Genomic DNA, 16,507 nt, shown 5'->3' with positions numbered 1-16,507 from the left:
ACAGATGCCAGAAGTAAATACCATAACGACACCCACTGGTTTCCTAAGTCTTGCTTTAAAGCTTTTGCATTTGGACTGTGGTGATCTCGATGGCAAAAAACTGGATATAAATGTAGAAAAGTGATTACAGATCAGTCAAGACAGAAAACTGTTTTTCACTAGACGTCCAAAGGACAGGAATATATTGAGAAACCCAGCTACTTTCATCCAGTGTTCTTTAGATCACAAAGAAGGGTCTATTTACTGTCTATAATGACTCCACAACCAAAACCAATTCATTAAAAAAAAAAAAAAAAAACTCACAAAAGGACTCATAAATGTGGAAATATCTGCATGGTTAGCCACTACCAGGCATTTTCAGATATTTTGTAATGAAACTGCTTTTTTAAGCTTTGTTACCTTGTCTGGGTCTAAAGCAAAGTCGGAGTCCAGAAGTTCCCCAGCATCATCATCAGGATCTCCTTCATAGATCTTATAGGCAGGGTTTCCAATCTCAACATTCATGGCCCCGTTGGTCATTCGGTGGTGCTGGAAGCCCTTGGCACTGCAGAGAAACAGATCAACAATTATCTTAGAAGCAGATTCAGACCCTTGTTTAAAAGAATTGATGTGCTAACCTCAGAAGAAAGCTAGAGTGACTAAAAGGTGTCTTATCATAAACCCATATCATAAATTCACTCAGCACTGGCTATGTACAATTGACAAGAACAAGACAACATATATCAAAGGTTTTCAAATGAGCTTTTGTGTCAAAAGGCCATTTGATCAAACCTATCGAATATACTGCAGCATGTCCATTGCGGAGAATGCTGGATTAGATTGCAAATATTCGGCTGTTTGCAAGCATATAAACATTTTTCAGAGATGCACAGTTATACATTTTACTCTGCAAGCACATTGCCTGAGCCTAATATTTACAAATGTAAACAGGGAAAGGCATGGAGGACAATGGGAGGACGTCAAAAGTTCAACTACTCGTGCATCACCAGAGCTATTCCAGAGTGAGTAGGCCCCCTGTGTTGTTGGGTGGGAAACCCCATGGAAGCCAAACAGAAGATGGCAAGCGAGGACAATGGAAAGATTTCGGCACTGAACGACAGAATGGACAAAAGGATAGACAAAAGCATAGCAAAGGCAGTCTGACTGTATTTTAGGGAAAGGAGAGGAGAGGAATTGGGGGTCAACAGGTGAATTATGTAACCCTATCAAGTTACCGCGAGCACTGAGAACGAGATTTGCCCGGGCATAGAGACCTGGGAGACAGGGAAATAGATGGTTATCAAAAGGTAAGAGAGAAAGAAAGACCAGAACGGTGAGGACCAGATGACAAATGGAGTTTGAATTTTTTAAAGATGAAAAAGCGTCCCGAACTAGTACTCACCCACGCATTCTCTGCTTGTACCACAAGATGGCACCAACCACCAGCAATGCCAGCAACAGCAGCAGCAGCACTGGGACGATGATTGACGCAGTACCTATGAGTGAACAAATAATGATAAGCAAATAGGACCAAAGTGCATGTTCTATGAACAAACTTTGATTTGGTCAGGGAGTGGCTGACTTACTACCACTAGAAGTAGGAGACTCTATAGGAGCTGTGATATCACATCTGTATCCCCTCCATCCAACAGCACACCTGGTTATAGAGGTACACAGTGGATATGTGGGTAAGTGTGCTAAGCGGACATTAAAACAATAAAATATTATATATATGCCTGTTAATGTCTACTGGGATCTTACGTGCACTGTGGCAGCAGTGTGCGATTGTCTACTGAACACTGTCCATGTGCGCAGTAGTTTGAACAGGTATAGCAGCTGGGTTGGATCTGACCATTTGGACAGCTTCAAACATACAGGAAAAAAATATTAAAGAAGATCCTAATGCAGCAGAATAACAATAATAATAATGATTCCCACGATTTCAGAATGATATATTCCATGCTGTGCACTGTTAGGAAGCACAAAATCCACAGATTGCTGGGTGACCTTGGGTGAAGAATATTCTGGCAGTTCAAAATAAAAGCCAGCAAATATTTACAAATCCAAGTCTAATCGATGTAGCACAGTAACCACGTCCCACACGATACTCACCTGCAGGAAACCTCCCCTGAGGCTGATGTCAAACATTTGCCCGTTCCGCAGAACTGACATTTGTCCAGCTCACACTGGTGCCCGACGTACTTGGTGGGGCACAGACAAAGTTTGGTGCCGTTGGAGGTCTGTAAGCAGGTTCCACCATTCTCGCAGAAGCCTTCACATTTACCTTAAGACAGCAAAGAAAGAGAAGAGGGTCACATACTGTTGATGCAAAATACCCTGCTTAGCAATCTATTAAAGAAACAGAAACATCCTCAGGTGCTTTTACTTACTGTACTGACACTGGTCTCCCAGGTACTCTGGCAGGCAACTGCAGGTTGGCTGGTTGCCTCTACTGACCAAGCACGTGCCTCCATTCAGGCAGTTGTCCTGACAAGTGTGGCGATTGCAGTTTGGCCCTGTGAAGCCTTTAGGACATCTGCAAGTTGGCAACCCTAGAATACACAATTAAAATATATAAAGATATAAATGTTGAATAAAACTGAAATTTTAAGTATTACATTTCATTTAACATTTGACAAAAACACAACCAAAACTGCTGACTCAGTTCCTTCTCAGGTTTCTTAAACTAGAAATTCCACTGGTTTGCACACATGACAGAACCAGTGAAGTACCAGTGAGACAAAGGTTTGGAAATATGTGGAATTCATGCCTTCTGCTGCAGCCTGTAATTGCTATCACTAATGAGTACTGAAGACAGACATCAAAAGAGTGGATTTTTTTTAATGATTTAAACAATTCTTGGAATAGGGGCGGGAAAAAAGCTTCTTTCCTGTGATCAAAAGCCTTGGCACGTCAAATTCAACCTGATTAGCACAGTAACGTTTGCTAATCAGCAGTAAACTCAGGGTACAGCTCAGGCTGATGATCGTCAGCCAAAGCACTGGATCAACTGAAATTTTTTTTTTTTTAGCCTGAAGAAGGATAATGTCAAAGGATTGTGTTATTAAGGTCTAGAAGAAACTTTATGGCAAGCAATTCAATAGTTTGGCCAAATTCACTGTGGCACAAGAAGAAGAAAAAACAGCTCTTCCAAAGGAGAGTTTCTCCTCTGGGTATGAGAAATGTAAATGTTGATGTTATTTCATGCAAAACCTGTTGAGATACTTTGTCCTGAATAACACAAATCAGACAGACCAACATTACCATCTCCGGAGTCATCACTGGCTTAGACTGTGGCGTCTTTACCACACAGTATAAAAATGCCTTGAGGCGACCATTGTTGTGCTTTGGTGCCGTATGATAAACCTTGAATTGAATCTCTCACCGGCATGAGAAGCAGTGCAGGTGCCTCCGTTCTTACAGTAGTCCCTGCATTGGTTGATTTCACATCTCTCGCCTATGTAGCTGGGCTGGCAGCGACACTTTGCCACCTGACGGTCGTTGAAGAAGCAGCTCCCACCGTTCTGACACTGGATATCGCACGGAACTGAGGGCGGGGCTGTCAAAGGACATGGCACTTTGAATTTAGTGTGTACATGTTAACCTTGCTAGAAGGGAAGCCACTTGTTTATGTAGTGTACATACAGAACGGTGACTGGGTGGGGTTTGGTCTCTCCGCACATGTGCCGTTGTCTGCAACGTAGTTGTTAGGGCAGGTGCACACCGGCCCACTGGGGCTGAGGAGACACAGCCACTCACACTTCTTTCTGTCACACGGGTTAGTCACTGGTGCAGAGAGAAACATGACCAGTGAGAAAATCCATAAAGCGTGCATCAAAACAAGGTGTGTGGTGTCCATTTTAAATTAAGACTGAAGCAGACTATGTGTGAAGAAAAATCCTTGGACAAATCAACCAGCAATATGTTTGATACTCACTCTCTGGCTGCTTGTAACGGTGATACAGGACTATGTCTGTAGCATGGTTGATGCCTGTGGTGAGATTCTCCATAGGGCCTTTACCAAACTTGTTGACCCGGAAGACAAAGTTGTTAATATATGTGACCCCATAAATGTAGTCCTCAAAGATATCTATGCTGAATGGATGGAGCAAATCTAGAGGGGAAAAAAAGTGCAAAATACATATGGGCGGGCAAGTGTTAATGTCACATTAGCAAACTTGCATGTAGTCTGGAAAGTTGCAGAATAAACTCAACTGTTTTTGATGCCAGAGACAGCAACGATAGGGTCAGAGCCATCCAGACGAACACTGCCGATGACTGATAGTTTAGCATCTGCCCAGTAAAGACGCTCATTGAAGTAGTCCACAGCTAAGCCTGCAGAGGCACAATTAGAGAGCCTTAATGAGAATGTTACACTGTGTGGATGAATAATTATGCGTATCTGGATTCAAATAAATTCAGACTCGGAGCAGTACTTACCTGTCGGCCACTGGATGTTCTCCTGGACGAGTGTTTGTCTTAGAGTGCCGTCCATGGCGGCCGTCTCAATTTTAGGGTGGTTGCCCCAGTCTGCCCAGTACATGGTACTAATAAAAAAATCCAGAGTCAGAACACATATGTGCAAAATATAAGACAACAGAAAAAGAAATCCTTAAAAGAATGATCCATTTACCCTCTCTGTGGATTCACTACAATGGCATAAGGCTCGTCTATCATGCCGTAGATGAGGGTCTTGGAATGCTGGCCTGACAACTGAGCCACTTCAATTACATCTCGGCCTGAGTCAGTCCAGTACAGGTTACCAGCCACCCAGTCCACAGCAATACCACGGGGCATCTTCAGGTCTTTGATCTGGATAAAAGCACAAAGTTGAGGTGTTTGAATGATGGCGTGTATATTGGTGCTCTAGAGATTTTGCATTATTTGACCAGCATTACCTGCAGGTTGTTGATGCTAGAAGATGACGATGAGGATGATCCTGGAAGCTCGTAGGAGGAGATGCGCCCCGTGTGCCAGTTGGTCCAGAAGATGCGGTTGGTCTTGACGTGCAGGTCCATCGCATCAATGCGCACACTGGCATCACCCTGGAAGGTCTGCTCATAGCGCCAGTTGGGCATGCCGGGGTCAAGGCTTCGGATTTCATTGTCGTCAGCGATGTATAGAATCTGCCGACTGCTGTTCATGTCTGGAAGGAAAGAGAGAAACCGTTGCAGTGACGCTCACCTTGAAGTGAACAATTATTACAAGACTTGATAAAATACTTAATAAAATAAGCAGCGCATTTACTGTCAGCCTTGCAGGTGTCATTTATCCTGGTGAAGTACTTGTGGCAGCTGCATTTGTAGGAGCCTTTGGTGTTATTGCAGATGTGGGAACAGACTCCAAACTGCAGACACTCGTTCTTATCTTAAAAATATGAGAAAAGAAAAAGAAAGTCACATGAAATGTAAAAATATTGCCCAGCCCTTACCCTCTACATTGAGGGTTAAGAGCTGTCATGATGCACTTTCTGCGTGTACCTCCACAGGTGTGGTGTCCTATCTTTTGGAAGCCTGGTTTGCAGGAGCAGAAGGAGTCTGTGCCATTGGTGACACAGTGGGCCTCATCTCCATCACCACACTGAGTTGTGTTACTCCGACAGTCGTTTAGCTTTGTGTCTATAGGACAAAAAACACAAGTGAAAGATAAGCCTGTGGATTTAAAGGGTAAAACTTTCAGACCTTAGGTCCATGGTCAGTTATGCAGAAGTGAGTGAAGATCTACCCGTTTTGCAGTTGATCTCATCAGAGCCATAGTCTTCGCAATCATTAAAGAAGTTACAGCGCAGACTGGAGCTGATGCATCTGCCATTGGAGCACAAGAACTCGTCTTTCTCACACGTGGGAACAGATGGAGGAGCCTCTGTTGACAAAAACGCAGACATAAGTCAGCATCTCCTCAGTCAAAGATGAGGAAGTAGGAGATTTTATAACCAGAACAACTTCCTAACTTACGGCAGTTCAGTTCATCGCTGTTGTCTCCACAATTATTAACGCCGTCACACCTCCTTGACACTTGCAGACACACACGGTCATTTTGGCAGCGGAACGCTCTTGTCGGCGGACACTGGAACTTCCCTAAGAGTTGGACGGAAAGAGAAGGGAAGAGGAAAGAAAAATAGGTGAGAAGAAAAAAATGCAATAGGAATTCAACATGATTTTGATCAGCAAGACGGCAAAACTCACTGCATTCTTCGGGTTTCTCATCAGAGTTGTCCCCACAGTCATCCTCTCCATCACACTTCCAGGCGAGGGGCTTGCACAGAGTGTTGTTACACTGGAACTCATCCAGAGGGCAGTGACGGCCAGCTGCAGGAAGAAACTGATTTTTACTACCGGTATGTGCTCGTGTAAAACCTGATACAAGCTCATTTGTTGCGAGTCAGCTTTAAGGCATCTGGGATCTACTTTTCTCTTAAAAATGACACACCCACAGAAATATGCTTACCAGCACTGCCACAGTTTTCCTCATCGCTGCCGTCCATGCAGTCAGGATCAGCATCACACCGCCAGCGGATCGGAATACAGTGTCCATTCTTACACGAGAACTGGTCCTGGTCACACTTCAGATCACAGCCATGCTAAAGAAACATCATAGTCCATCATAAACACAGACATAACAGGAAGTGCAAAAAGGATTTTTTTCTTTTCCAAACAATTTCAACAGATCCAACCTCATCAGATCCGTCCGCACAGTCATGGTCTCCATCGCACTTCCACCTCCCAGCAATGCAACGGCCGTTGGTGCAGGCAAACTCGCTTTCTGAACACTGTCGAGGCACTACAGAAGAACACAAGGCTTGTGTCACTGACAACATGAGCACAGTTGCGGTGAGCTATGGCCGTTTTACCCTTCAGCACAAGACAAAGAGTGTAACAATTACATGAGGATGACTATAGACACTAATGTGAGAGAGTGAAAGGAGCTGTTTTATCACAATTTATTGTCAATATAACTGGTTTTATAACTGTTGGCTTTCTGTGGTTATATTTGCTGCGATAGCCAATTAGCACTGACGATGAAATCTGTACAGAGCTCAGCTTGCAGACTCTCACAGGTCAGAGGGACAGTGAATGAAGACACTATTTAATAACAGATACAGAGAGGTGCTCAAAATGGGAGTGGTTCTCTTATGGAGATGAAGTAACTTACCTCTGGCTCATGCCAACAGGACAGTATGAAATGAAACAAATAATCAGATGAGAAATGGGCAATGAATTAGCACCAAACAAACGCTGTAGCAGTTAAGAGTTAAAAAGGTGCAAAGTGACTGTTACCAGTGAAAAAGACACGGGCATGAGTGTAAATGACAGTGGACAAGGTAAAATGACATATGGAGGGACTGTTTCCAAGCTCAAAGTGATACTTACTGCAGTTGTCTTCATCAGAGTTGTCCCCGCAGTCATTGTCATAGTCACACTGCCAGCGGCCCGGCACACAGCGGTTGTTCTTACATCTGAACTGGTATGGCTCACACGTCCTCTCAGCTGTCCAAGACACAAAATTATTATTGCCAATGAAATCAAAAAAAGAGAAAAAAATAGAGAGAGAATTTTTACTTAAAAAAGAAAACACAATATTTACCACACTCCTCTTTCGGTTCATCTGATGCATCGCCGCAGTCATCCTCGCCGTCACACTTCCAGCGAGCGGGAATGCAGCGGCCAGAGTCTTTGCATCGGAACTCGTCCACACCACAGGTCATCTGGGCTGCAAAGGGAAACATATGGGGGGCAGTTACACTTAAAGCTAATTAGGATGACTCAGAATAAACAACATGCAGAGTAAAGTGCGAGTCCTACTGCAATTGGCGGGCTCATCTGATCCGTCCACACAATCGTTGTCACGGTCGCACACCCAGACACGAGGTATGCAGCGTTTGGTGATGGCACACTGGAACTGAGTGGGCGCACATGTGACTTCAGCTGTGGGGTGGAGATGGGGGGGAATAACAGGTTTGCAGTAAGTGTGGAGTAAAAGAGAGAGAAGAAGGGGGGAAAAAAACCCCTGAAAACGTAGGTATACTCACGGCAGTCCTTCTCATCCTCGCCTTCTCCACAGTTGACCTGGCCGTTACAGCGGAAGATGCCTGGAATGCAGCGGCTGGGGTGGGAACATTTGAACTGGCTGGGCAGGCAAACATGAATGTCTGCGGTGAGATAAGAAAGAGATTAAAAATGAATGAGCAAATAACATTAAGGTAATTTTTTCCAGTTTATTTGCTGTTAAATTCTGAAGGTTGGTTCCTCATGTAGCTTTCTTTATTTTTCACTGACTTCACATGTGCCTCGTGTGTATAAAGTGTGAGTCTTTGTCAAATCATCACATGATCTCAACTCCCTCATGTTCCAGACTTTCTCTTGTTCTCTCCTTTTGTCAATGTTGATTTTAGACTCCTGCTGCTCCACGTTATCTATTTATCAAAATTTCTTGTTTTTCCTGTCAGTCCCTGTTCTGTCTTATACTGGGTCCTCTTGTGAAAATTTCAAATAAAACAGTGACAATTTTTGTACATAAATGAACATATATTACAAAAAAACAGGCACATACCACAGTTGGCCTCGTCTGAATTATCCTGGCAGTCGTTGTCTCCATCACAGATGTATGCAGGGTTGGTGCAGATGCCTGTGCCACACTGAAACTGCCCTGGTCTGCAATTGAATTCGGCTGTCGTGGAAGAAGTAGAAGTCACGCGGTGTTTCAAGATCATACCGACAAACATTTCACTGTTAAATTGTGGGCTAAGGTGAGATCAAAAGGTATAGCATGCATAAAGCATGCTAGATGACTGCCATACTCCATCACGTCCTAATTATCTTCTTCAAAGACTTACGGCAGTTTTCTGGCTCATCTGAACGATCTCCACAGTCATCTTCTGTGTCACATTTCCACCAGAAAGGAATGCATTTGTCATTCTTGCACACAAACTGCAACAGGAAGAGAAGTGAATCAAAGTGATGATAGGGCATTACATCAGGGCTTCACTGGCTCATTTGTCGTTGACAAAAGCGTAAGCTAGGTATTGTATCACCGGGCAGCCAGCCAACTGTCAATAAGCAATGACCAGGCATGAGTAGTTTATCAAATAGGCCACAGCGGGGAACTGAGATATGAAAAGCCAGTTATCAATGGGCCATTTTTCCATTAATGATGTTTACATCATTACCTGGCTGGCTGTGCAGTTGGACATGCAAGTGCGCTGATCGTTTGCCAGATAGAAGTTGGTGGGACAGGCACACTTATAACCCCCACCAGGAGAAAGGAGGCAGAGATTACTGCAGCCACCGTTGTTTATCTGGCACGGGTGGTTGAGCACTGGAAAAGATAAAAAGAGGGAAAATGTTTTCACCACATGGTTCACTTATTTTTCCACCCCCAACCCTTAGGTTTTAGATCTGAATTAATGTAGGGAATATATTTGAATATACTGAAAATAAGTTATTACACCACAGACAGAAACTAAATCAATACTGAAATGTTACTTAACAGCAGTAAACAGTTTGCGCACTAAGACTGTAAACTTGTTCAAAAGACCACATTTACTCCTCCTACCCGGAGGTTGGCGGTAAGGATGGTAAATGTGGATGTCCATGGGTCGGTGCAGGGTGCTGATCAGGGTCGTCTTGTTGGTACCCAGAGTCTTATGAGCTCTGTTGATGGACTTTGTTTCCCAGTCGGTCCAGTAGATGTATTCTTCAAACAGTGTCATGGCAAATATGTGAGGGATGTCTTGGCTGAGAACTGTGAGGATACACAAGAATAAACAAATCGCACTCTATATTTGAAGACAAATCACTCTGGATGTTTCCTACTGCAGCCTTCAGTAGGCTGATTGGAGGAAATGCCTTAAAACAACATATAATACAGTCACCAAAAAAATACGTGAATGTTTTTTGTATCTCAAATATACATGTGAATATGTCAACATATTCAGAATGTGAAGCTCTTGCTGCTCCTGTGTTGCTGTTTTGCAAAGAGAAACCTTTGATAAAATCCTGCACTGTTAATGGCAAACTGAGGCAGGGTGGGGCGCGGACATGCACCATATCTCTGTGTTATATAATAGGTTCTACACCTCATTAGGTGTTACACTATTAACCACTTTTCCTGCTCTTGTATAATACATTTTATTCTCACTCTCAGTGTTTGTGTGTTATGGAAGCACACCATAGCAATGCATCACATGCTGACAAATTTGCAAATGCTGTGTGTGTGGCACAAGTTCAAAATACCTCGACGGCGAGAGACCGTAGCTTCAGCGCTGACTTTAAAGAATAATGCACCTTAAACGACTGACGTTGTGATGTAATAGCGGTTTTTATAGCATCAAGTTGAGCTGAGGTATTGGTGAGATTAACATTAATTGCCCTTTGATCCATTCTTATCTCAATTCAAACAGGCCAAGTCTTGTTGCACAAAGACACACAGAGGCACACTGGTGTTTTATGGCATATGTGTATCCAGGGATGGGTGAATAATAATTTATAGGATGCATTAAATCTAGAGCGCTGAGCTGAAAGAAGTCAGTGACATTTTATGATGACTTCTTAATGCCAAATAGCTTCAATTCATCTTGATAGATCAAAAATGTTCATGAAGCACAACACTCTGCTGGAAGTCTATTCTGTAAGTTGTAAACTATCCCATAATTTAATGCATATGCCTAAACAAAGAAAAAAGGATTCTATCCCTATGCTATCTATAAGTTTTAAGCACAACTTATAAAATGTGGGAAGTATTAATGCAGATGACCAATGCACTCCAGAATTCCTGCATGCTAAGCCGTTTAACAATTCCAGCTATTGTAGTACATGTACTAAACAACTGAGCCCTATGCAGATATCGCACACGCTCAGAGGCCTCTCCTACCAGAACAATCTGTCCTATTCACAGTTTGTGTCTTCTGGACTTGAGTTGCAGGACTCCAGAATAGCAGACAGCCATGTAACCTGCCTGCTCATGCCTGGTGTCTCTCAAGTGTGTGTGTGTGTGTGTGTGTGTGTGTGTGTGTGTGTGTGTGTGTGTGTGTGTGTGTGTGTGTGTGTGTGTGTACGGAAGAAAGTCACTCAGATTTCAACTCCATGTGAACCTGCAAAATTTCCTCACAGGAAAACCTAACCCCTCTTTAATCACCACTATGGTCTTGTCATAAACGGTTTATCCTGTTAAATGAGTTATGATCTATAAACCACTTAAAGCTCCTCAGCTCCCTGACACATTTATTTAAAAGATTAAATCAGTTCATGGACAGAAACTGTGACACTTAATAGCACACTGCTGCCTTTTACTGAGAGGTTTTACATAATTAGTCTTTGACAAAAAAAAGGCACTAAAGATGAGAGTATTTTGACTCTCACATGCTGTACTTTCCAAAAGTCTTGAAACAACCCGTATTTCTTTGAGGGAAAACTGGAAATAAATGCTGTGATTTATTGAAACATGCAAACACGTCTGGAAACAAAAATTGAGTTTGTATATTTACTTTCAAGACAACTCTGAAAAATTACAAGAAGCAGAATACAAAGAAATGACGAGTGGGTTCAGAGTCGGTGTTTCTTCAGACAGATACAACAATCAAAAACAAACAATTGAAATCTCAGAACTTTAGAAGATATGGCACCACCAGTCAAACAGTTTAAAAAAGTGAATGTGTTTACTGGTCTGTTTACCTGTGTGTCTGTTCTTGCCATCCAGGCTGGCAAACTCAATGTAGTCCTCCCTGGCATCAGCCCAGTATATACGGTCATTGATGAAGTCCAGGGTTAATCCATTGGGCCAGGTGATCTTATCCTCTATGATGACACTTCTGTTAGTGCCATCCATCCCAATTCTCCCAATGTGAGGGCTGTCACCCCAGTCAGACCAGTAAAGATAACTAAGATTGGAGAAAGACAATCTTGAAATTACAGTTGTACATTCAAATCTAAATCAGCTTAAGATGAGAAATAATTAGGAAATTATACATTTAAGTTATATAAACAGTGAGTGTAGCTGGTGCTGATCTGCAGTGTAACTTCTCACCCATAGCGTACATCCAAAGCCACTGCACGAGGTTCCCTCAGGCCACTGTTGACCAGCACCGTTCGGTAAGCCCCATTAAGTTTTGACACCTCAATGGTGTCTCGGCCTTTGTCGCACCAGTACAGGTTTCCACCGACCCAGTCTACCGCCAAGCCATCGGGATTACTCAGAGAGGTTCGGTGCAAAACCTGCCAGGTTTATCAATCAATACGTAAGATGATGATGATGTAGTTCCCAATCAGGGACTCACGGGTTCGCTGCATCAATAATCCAGCATTCCACAATAAATATTGCTCGACTATTAAATCAAAACGAAAGGATTTCAGATGTTCTCACTCACCTCCATGTTGCTGCCGTTCATATGCATGCGTCGAATCATGCTGCCCTGAGTGGTCACATCCGTCCAGTAGATCATCTGCTCTGCATAGTGGAAGTCCAGTGCTACTGCATTATTAAGACCCTGAGGGGGGGAAAAGGAAGGAGCAATATTAAAAATGAAAAACACAGAAGAAAAACACTGAATGTTTCTTTAAACTGTCATCTGTGTGTCTTACCTGCTTTATAAGAGTGTAGTTGGTACCATCCAGGTTCAGTTTTCTCAGGTAGTACCGATTGGCAAAGATCAAGTAGGGCTCTTCATCTACACGCATACATCACATAGAAAACGTACTTTACTGCTTTAGGCGTGCATTTGCTGTGAAGACGCACTGAAACTCACGTATGTGTGCCTTACCCGATGTGGACTTGCAAACAGTGGGGTCATTGGGGCTGAGCTCAAAGCCGTCGACGCAGAGACAGTGGAAGCTGCCGTGTGTGTTGATACAACGTTGGGAACAGGGGTAGGTGGTTGTGCACTCATCTATATCCACACATGTCTTCCCATCACGCTTCAGCTGGAAACCAGGATGACACCTGCACTGAAGGTGCCAAAAGCACAGGAGATGTGTCAAAATCTCACAGCCTACGGATCTGGCCGCTTCTCACATTTAGCCTGGACCGGTTACAAAGGCGTGCCAGCGTGTCTCAATCAGCTCTCAATCGGCCACAGACATGTGCGCTTTACCTTCACCAAAAGCTTTATTTCTGCTCACTTTCTGAAAAAGAAATCCAGCTGCTGCTGTCAAAAGTGCTGCGTAAATAGCTGCAAATCTCATTTGCAAAGTCGTCTTCCAACAGAGTACGGGGGTAAAGGATAAGCTGACATTAATATGTGTTTAAAATAAATATGGCATGAACATCATCGCAGCATAAGGAACGGTTAGAACACGTATTCATTACTAGTCGGAATCGTTGTAACTGTCACTTCCAATAAACACATCTATGTTTCGAAAGAACACACACACAAATTCTGCTCTGCCATCCAGAATACACAGAGGAAGCCACATTTGTGAAAAGTCTCTGATGGCAAAGTTTCAATATATACAATTAAGTTTTGTGCAATCATAATTAGTCAGTTTGCAATACTTCTGAAATCCCAGACCAGGATTCTTGAGGTGAACAAAATCTTATCATTTTCAAATTAAGCCCTGACCACAACCTCGCCACCACAGACACAGGAGTTCACGCAGAGTTCAACCTGTTCCAGGACTGGCCTCCTACTTTCAAGGACGAGGCAAAACATGTTTTTTCGTCTTGCATAACTGCGTGCCTGAAGTGAGTGGATCCCAACCTTTTAAAATCAGCTCCTCGTTGACTCATCGTTACTGGCATATACATTGTTTTTCCTGTGTTGACTCCATGAATTTTAGTAAAACTTTTTGGCCCAATGAAGCCTGTGCAATAATTTCATTAGTCATGATATTTGTTTTTGACAACAAACAATGAATTAGTTACCTTGAAGCCGATCTTGAGGTCATCACAGAGCTGTGTGCAGCCGCTCAGCTTGCTGTTGAGACACTCGTTGATGAAGCAGTTGAGTTCATCGGAGCCATCACCACAGTCGTCGTTGCGGTCGCACAGCAGTGTCTCATTCAAGCATTTTTTATTATGGCACATGAAAGCTGAGTCATTGCACGTCCTCTCTGAAATCATAGACAAATAGCAGGTTATATCAGAGTGTGAAGCGGGATGTGGCTACGTCTTTATGAGCAAGAAATTTAACATATGATTCACACCTTATTATGCTGGCAGAGAAATAAAAGATGTAGCGAAAGAGAGGAAATGAATACCAGAGTCTGTGCAGCGAGGGTTCTTGGGAGCTTCGTCGGAACGATCCTGACAGTCAAACTCTCCGTCGCACTCCCACTTCTTCTGGTTAAGGCAGCGGCCATTGGCGCAGCGGAACTCATCGGGACCGCACGGCGGATATTCTACATCAAAACGCATTTGTTATTAATCTCAATTTTAGTTGGTGGTTTAGCAAAAAACAACATTCATTTTCAAGCAAAAGGCTAAATAAGCTTCCAGGATTGAAAGCTCACCACATTCGAGGGATTCGTCCGACTTATCGACACAATCAAAGTCATGATCGCACACAAAGTGCTTGGGGATGCACTGCCTGTTCTGACACATGAACTCGTTTTCAGGATCACACGTGTTGTTGGTGTACACTGGAAGCAGATGGAAACATTTGTTTTTAATGCATGGGGAACTGTATCGCTTCTCTGCACTTTTTCTTCAATCTGCTAACTGTGTCACTCACTGCAGCCAGCCTTCACACTCTCATCAGCTCCATCAGGACAGTCGTTGTCTCCATCACACTTCCAGCGCTGCGGCACACACATATGGGAGCCTGGACACTGGAAAGCCTCAGGACTGCAGGTTTTGGATTCTGTAACGACATCATGTAGAAGTCATACATGGATAGGACGTCAGGAATTGTCATGGAGTTTAAGGTCTCCTTTGAATGTGAGAAGAGAAGTAGCGAGAAAAATGTCACATACTGCAATTCTGGTCCTCATCAGAACCATCGCCGCAGTCGTCGGAGCCGTCACACACCCAGTGGCTGGAAATGCAGCGATGGTTCCCGCATTCAAACTGGGTGGATGTACAAAACTTGTCTGCAAGAGAGGGTGGGGAGCATTTTACAGTCATTATTACATTTAAGCTGTGTTTTTCCATCTGCAGTGGGAAGCCCAAAGAAAAACAGTCTGGCTTTCTTTTCGTTTTCTTTTTGCTATGATTTGTGTGTTTTCAAGATAAAGATAGGGGTATTAGAGGACAACTTCGCAGAAGACTGACCACAGTGTGTCTCATCAGCCCCGTTCTCACAGTCATTCTCTTTATCGCAGGTCCAACTCATAGGAATGCACCGACCGCTGGGGCAAGCAAAGAAGTTGACTGGACATTTAAGCTTCCTCTTATCTGCAACACAACAGAGAAAAAAAGAAAACATAATCAAGAACCTCTGGTAGGTTCAGAAAAGCTGAATGTCTTTTGGTAGTGAAAGATAACACTTACCTGGACAGTTTCTTTCATCAGAAAAGTCACCACAGTCATTGTTGCCGTCACACACCCACAAGGGCAGATAACACAGAGTGGTTTTCTCACAGCTTTGGAAAGAGGCTCCTTTAACTCCAAGCCGGAAAAAACGGGAGCAATCAGTGGGTTCTGAGAAAAAACAGGAACAAGTTTCAGGAGCTGCCCTTTAAATTCTGCAAAATAAATCTTAGACCGTTTCACACGAATTGCACTGAAGTACATAGTCAAGTCTATATTAATATACTGATTAAGAAGTGCACTTGTGAAAAAGAAGAAGAAATATTGTTGAAAATCGTGGCAGTTACATACGGCAGTTCATTTCATCGCTTGCATCCTCGCAGTTGACCACCTGGTCACAGCGGCTGTAGTTGGAGATGCAGCTTCCATCTTTGCACTGGAACTCTCCTGCTTTGCAAAGTGTCACTGCAAGCACATACAGCAGTTTCACAAATGACAAGTGGAGAGAAAATACATCCTCAAAACCACACACAAACTCTCCGTTAAGCACATTTTATGATTTCCTTAAACATGCAGGCAGAACAGAGGTGTCATGAAAAATGTCGACACTATTCAAACTATGAGAATGTTTAGACTGTTATCCTTTGTGCAGCTGCTACTTTGGAAACAAACCACTTACTGTTGCAGGGCAGTTCATCTGAATGATCACCACAGTCATCTGTGCCATCACACCAGAAGTGGTGACCAATGCAGCGGCCGTTCATGCAGCGCCTGTAGCCTTTCTTACATAGTCGATTGGCTGTGAAGGAGGACCAGCTGACTTAGCTCAGGCACAGAGGGTTTTTTTTTTTAAACATCTCTTGCAGCTACTTATTCATTAACTGAAATTCACCACCTAACTGCTCTGTAAAAACTCACCACAATAGGACTGCTTCTCATCAGACTTGTCCTTGCAGTGGGCCATGCCGTCACAGGTCAGACTGTAGTTGATGCAATCACCATTCCCGCACTCAAAGCCATCGACACTTCCGCATGATACGTTCAGGGCTGGTGAGGGAGAAACGTTTGAATTCAGAAACATTTATCCATTCTGATGAAGACGGCAACGTTATGAAGTTTAATTCTTCCT

General features: G+C 43.3%; 1 protein-coding gene across 2 annotated transcripts in view; it reads right to left on the bottom strand.

Moving 5' to 3' along the window:
• The window catches only part of LOC146550034 (low-density lipoprotein receptor-related protein 1-like), a 79,352-nt gene that overhangs the window by 2,646 nt on the left and 60,199 nt on the right, over nt 1-16,507 (bottom strand). Inside the window, exons 46-89 of one of the 2 annotated variants that reach the window (XM_085259139.1) lie at nt 16,297-16,425; nt 16,058-16,177; nt 15,730-15,843; nt 15,400-15,549; nt 15,181-15,303; nt 14,883-14,999; nt 14,642-14,770; nt 14,421-14,549; nt 14,169-14,309; nt 13,834-14,021; nt 12,734-12,917; nt 12,555-12,640; nt 12,341-12,460; nt 12,001-12,188; nt 11,649-11,854; nt 9,532-9,720; nt 9,146-9,294; nt 8,813-8,906; nt 8,530-8,646; nt 8,009-8,128; nt 7,782-7,904; nt 7,564-7,689; nt 7,350-7,466; nt 6,653-6,759; nt 6,427-6,559; nt 6,165-6,287; nt 5,934-6,056; nt 5,704-5,841; nt 5,460-5,597; nt 5,227-5,346; nt 4,878-5,125; nt 4,613-4,791; nt 4,420-4,526; nt 4,195-4,314; nt 3,917-4,093; nt 3,625-3,765; nt 3,365-3,538; nt 2,370-2,531; nt 2,092-2,263; nt 1,741-1,842; nt 1,566-1,636; nt 1,382-1,475; nt 1,215-1,253; nt 400-544 (exon numbers count right to left, since the gene is read on the bottom strand). In XM_085259139.1, the coding sequence (XP_085115265.1) occupies nt 400-544; nt 1,215-1,253; nt 1,382-1,475; nt 1,566-1,636; nt 1,741-1,842; nt 2,092-2,263; nt 2,370-2,531; nt 3,365-3,538; nt 3,625-3,765; nt 3,917-4,093; nt 4,195-4,314; nt 4,420-4,526; nt 4,613-4,791; nt 4,878-5,125; nt 5,227-5,346; nt 5,460-5,597; nt 5,704-5,841; nt 5,934-6,056; nt 6,165-6,287; nt 6,427-6,559; nt 6,653-6,759; nt 7,350-7,466; nt 7,564-7,689; nt 7,782-7,904; nt 8,009-8,128; nt 8,530-8,646; nt 8,813-8,906; nt 9,146-9,294; nt 9,532-9,720; nt 11,649-11,854; nt 12,001-12,188; nt 12,341-12,460; nt 12,555-12,640; nt 12,734-12,917; nt 13,834-14,021; nt 14,169-14,309; nt 14,421-14,549; nt 14,642-14,770; nt 14,883-14,999; nt 15,181-15,303; nt 15,400-15,549; nt 15,730-15,843; nt 16,058-16,177; nt 16,297-16,425 (5,972 nt within the window). The remainder of the gene's footprint in view (nt 1-399; nt 545-1,214; nt 1,254-1,381; nt 1,476-1,565; nt 1,637-1,740; nt 1,843-2,091; nt 2,264-2,369; nt 2,532-3,364; nt 3,539-3,624; nt 3,766-3,916; nt 4,094-4,194; nt 4,315-4,419; nt 4,527-4,612; nt 4,792-4,877; nt 5,126-5,226; nt 5,347-5,459; nt 5,598-5,703; nt 5,842-5,933; nt 6,057-6,164; nt 6,288-6,426; nt 6,560-6,652; nt 6,760-7,349; nt 7,467-7,563; nt 7,690-7,781; nt 7,905-8,008; nt 8,129-8,529; nt 8,647-8,812; nt 8,907-9,145; nt 9,295-9,531; nt 9,721-11,648; nt 11,855-12,000; nt 12,189-12,340; nt 12,461-12,554; nt 12,641-12,733; nt 12,918-13,833; nt 14,022-14,168; nt 14,310-14,420; nt 14,550-14,641; nt 14,771-14,882; nt 15,000-15,180; nt 15,304-15,399; nt 15,550-15,729; nt 15,844-16,057; nt 16,178-16,296; nt 16,426-16,507) is intronic. The other variant, XM_085259140.1, reaches the window with a different exon arrangement.

This window comes from Mchenga conophoros, linkage group LG20 (genome assembly GCF_057382185.1).
Source record: "Mchenga conophoros isolate Kocher_MC1m ecotype Shallow Benthic linkage group LG20, M_conophoros_male_GT1.1, whole genome shotgun sequence".
NCBI lineage: Eukaryota > Metazoa > Chordata > Actinopteri > Cichliformes > Cichlidae > Mchenga > Mchenga conophoros.
The sequence above is the reverse complement of the archived record's forward strand: the minus strand, read 5'-3'. Positions and strand labels throughout refer to the sequence as shown.